General features: G+C 35.0%; 1 protein-coding gene across 1 annotated transcript in view; it reads left to right on the forward strand.

Annotated features, from left to right (window-relative positions):
- The window catches only part of ASCC3 (activating signal cointegrator 1 complex subunit 3), a 402674-nt gene that overhangs the window by 145748 nt on the left and 252697 nt on the right, over positions 1–4229 (forward strand). The window contains 1 exon segment of the mRNA XM_006148783.2: positions 4198–4229. This exon segment is cut by the window's right edge and continues 145 nt beyond it. Coding sequence (XP_006148845.1) covers positions 4198–4229 — 32 coding nt within the window.

The raw sequence follows: 4229 nt of genomic DNA on the forward strand, positions 1-4229 counted from the left end.
CCTCCTCCAAGCCACTGCTTTGATCTCTTTTTCATCATTCTGGCTCAGTTCTTTATTAAGCCACTCTAGTAACATTAATCACTTTTTCATTTTTCTCTCTTCAGTAGAGTAATAAGTAGGAATACAAATATGTATAAAAACAAAGTTTGTGTTTCAAACCAGAAAACCCAAATCCATAGCTCTGGGGTCCAGACTGGAGCCTTTAATCTGCCTGTAATTGCTAGATGGCTGACACAGTAACAGTTCTTCCTACCTCTCCAATTTTTGCATTTTCTGTTTCTCAAGGAACATTAGATCAGTCCATTCTAGTAGTGCATGTGAGAACAAAAGGTAAAGTACGCTTGAACTCATTTCTCTTGCAGGCATGTTTAGAAAGAGGCTTAGTGATCTCTTTCGTAATTCTGAGCTCAAAATACAAAGAATTCTGTTTGTGGTAAGTCCAAGACTACTGGGATTCAGGCACAACATTCTTCATTCAGTGAAGCAACACCTCTCTGGTTTGTTTTGTTAAACAGTTTGCTGTAGTGTCCGATTCTTAGAATATACAAATAATTATATCGGGTTGTTAGAAAAATCATGCCATTTTTGCATAGAGAAATTCATAATGACTTTTTCAACAACCCAACAAAAAGCTTCAGATTAAAAGCTGTTGTTTTTCTCTACTCTTCCCCTTCTCTAGAAGGAAAATATACTCTACTTAGAGAAAAGAACAATTGAGTAATCATGAGACAGTTATGGAAAGCTAAGTAGTATAATTGTACTAAATACAGATGTAAGGAAAATGTTTAATGATGTTTAAGTGAATTACCAGATCACCGGTTCTGCCAAGTCTTAGGTCTTTATCAAATTGATGAGCATATTAAAATGGAATACACCAAAATTTTTACATAATTGTGTTGTATAAGCACCTCAGCTATGTTATTTTCCTAGTGGACTGGCTAAAATTGGAACAGTTTTAAATAATGATTTTCATGCTGCTGAGGGAATAAGTACATGTACTGAGAGAAATTTAAGTTGACAGTAAAAATATTGACAGTTAACCCCTGCCCTAATACAAGAGCAGATGGAAATGTCTTGCATGAGTTCCAATTTATTAAGCATATGTGTCACTTAATTTTCTTGCCATTTTTAGTTCAGGGAACTGAAGTAATGAAATAGTGATATAAATGAAACCATTTTTAAAAAATATTTATTTATCATTTAATTCCATTTGTTATTATTTTTTGATTTGACCAGAGAGAGACAGAAAGAGAAAATGAGAAAGCAAGCTGCCAGATCCAGTACTCAAACCACGGTTGGCCATGTTGGAATCCAGCACCTTTAACCACCTCATCACCTGCCAGCCCTGAAGCCATTTTTTACTGAGTTAAAAGTATAGGAAACAAAATGTTAGATCGTTTTAATATTTTGTATTTTAATATTTGACTTTCTCAATTCTAAAAATATTTTTAAAGAATTATTTTATTTAACTTTATATATTATTATTTTCCACTTTGATCAGAGGGAGACAGAGAGAGAGGAGAAAAGTGAGAAAGTAAGCTACCAGGTCCAGGACTTGAACTGTGGTCAACCACATGGGAGTCCAGCGCCTTTAACCAACACACCACCTACCAACCCCTCAATTGTGAAAATGTTGATCTTAGCATTTTAGTTGTTACCACATTATCTCCGAAGGATAATTCTAAGAGAGTGCTGACACAATATTCTAAGTTTATGGTAAGGTAGATAGTCAAGTTTGCACTTATTGTTATAATTTAATAGTATACTTTGTAGCTCTCCTAACATTTACTAATTGTTAGCTAGCTTGTGTGTGTGTGTATATATATATATACATATATATATACACACATATATATATGAGAGATTTTTGCTATAGGGCATGTGTGCTTACCACTTAGACAGAGACAAAAAGACAGAAAGTGGGAAATCATCCCCCAAGGACGTGACCATGCACAATCCTTTCTCCAGTCTCCTCTCGGGATTTTGGGCATGCACACACACACACATGTTCGGCATGAGTTTTAAGCCTCTGGGTCCAGGACTCAACCTATATTCAACCACGTGGAAGTCCAGCGACCTAACTATTACACCATCTGCTGGTCCCGCTTCTTTTTATTTTAATATACCATTAATGTACAGTTACTTTTCTTTGTTTTTGTTCTTCAATATGGGATATATATATATATATATATATATGCATATGTACACACATATATACATATATATGTACATATATGGTGATGACATTTTAAAAGATATTCGTTAAACACAGTAAATGTTTCAAGCCATTTTAGATCTCACATTCATTCCACATCTGTTAATACTTAATTCCAGTAGCATATTTTCTTTTGTAAAGCTGATGTGATAGCAACATTGCTATTTTAGCATTAGCAAATTAGCTGAGTAGCTTGGAATCACAGCAATTCACACCTTAGGTGTGCGTTGCTGAAACTACTTCATTACTGTCTGCTAATTAATGTTCTGTAGAAGTACAACTGCTAAATTCCATAGATGACATAGTTCATTTTCGAAACGATAACAGTGATATCTATGATAATAATATAAATCCTGCTTATAATTTGGACTTTGCATTTGCTAAGAATTTATTCATCATGTAAGGTGTCCAAAAATAATTTTTTGTCCCCTTAACTGACTTCAAAACAAGCATGAAGTAATACTAAAATATTGAGAGAGCAATTAACCCCCAGCTCAGTTAATCCCTGCAGTGTACAATTTAGTTGTTGCTTTTCTCCAGTCTCCATAATCTGGTACACTGGCTAAAACAATCTTTGGTTTTGATTTAATACCTCAAGTGTTCTTTGAATTATCCACGCATGGGTTATTTCCTAATATGATATAACTACAGCTAAAAATATTATTAAACTTCTCATCTTCTTGTTTCATAGTATAGTTTTAGAGGATCCAAACACCAATTACATAAAAAAGGAAATAGATATATAATCATGGCTTTATGCCAAATATTCTGCTTCTGTGAAATTCGTATAAATATACTGTGCCCATTTCCTGTTCTGAATGTCCTGGATCTCCAGAGACTCACTATTTGGGTTGCTCTTATGTGTCACTTACATTTTACTAAATGTATTCAGTTTTAGTATAAAGTAGTATATATACAAGTATATATTAAGGAGCAGGTTTTTAAAAAGTGTGTATCAATAGTAAAGCTTCCCTAGATCTGGATAGGTTTAACACTGAATATCTTATAATGGATTCTTAGTTTTTATTTTATTTCATTCCAACTTTGTCATCACTTCCTAGTCTTTTTTTCAAATAAAGACCATTACCAGTATATTGCTACTTTAAAAGATATTTTCCTTTTTAACATAAAAGGAATTTTTGTTTTTGTTTTTGTTTTTTTGTTTTTTTGAGAGATTTTTGCTATAGGGCTCGTGTGCTTTTGCCAGAAAGACAGAGAAAGACAGAAAGTGAGAAATCACCCCCCAAGGGGGATGGCCACACTGCGATCCTTTCTCCTCTGTTCTCCTCTCAGGATTTTGGGCACGCACACACGTGCCGCCTGGCGTGAGTTTAAGCCACCAGGTCCGGGACTCAGAGTCACGTACATGGAAATCCAGTGACATAGCCATTACGCTAACTGCTGGTCCCAACATAAGACAGGTTTTTTTTCTTTTTATTTGTTTTTGTTTTTTTTAAAATTTTTTTGGAGAGGTTTTCACTATAGGGTACGTACGCTCTCCAGAAAGACAGAGAGAGACAGAGAGACAGAAAGCGAGAAATCACTCCCCAGGGGGATGGCCACGCCACAATCCCTTCTCCTCCATTCTCCTCTCAGGGTCCTGGGCACGCACACACACGCGCCTAGTGTGAGTTTAAACCATTGGGTCCAGGTCTCGAACCACGGTCGACTACATGGGAGTCCAGCGACATAGCCATTATGCTAACTGCTGGTCCCAAGACAGTTTTTGAAAAATGAAATACTTCTGTATTTTTTATATTTCACACTACAATTCATTGACAGAGTACCTTCAATGAGCTTTAAATAAGTGCTTAATATCAGAGCTTAAATAAGTTCCTCTTGAAATGACTGTTGTCTATGTTGAATTATTGGGTCATTAGAAAAGTCATGATGTATTTTTCTATGCAAAAATGCTTAGAAAACTCATTTTCGAATACGTTTTTCTGTTCTTTTAATTTTTCTTTTCTTTTTTTGTCTTATAGATGCTTGTGACCACACCAGAAAAATGGGATGT

Source organism: Tupaia chinensis, unplaced genomic scaffold (genome assembly GCF_000334495.1).
Source record: "Tupaia chinensis unplaced genomic scaffold, TupChi_1.0 Scaffold000244_1, whole genome shotgun sequence".
NCBI lineage: Eukaryota > Metazoa > Chordata > Mammalia > Scandentia > Tupaiidae > Tupaia > Tupaia belangeri.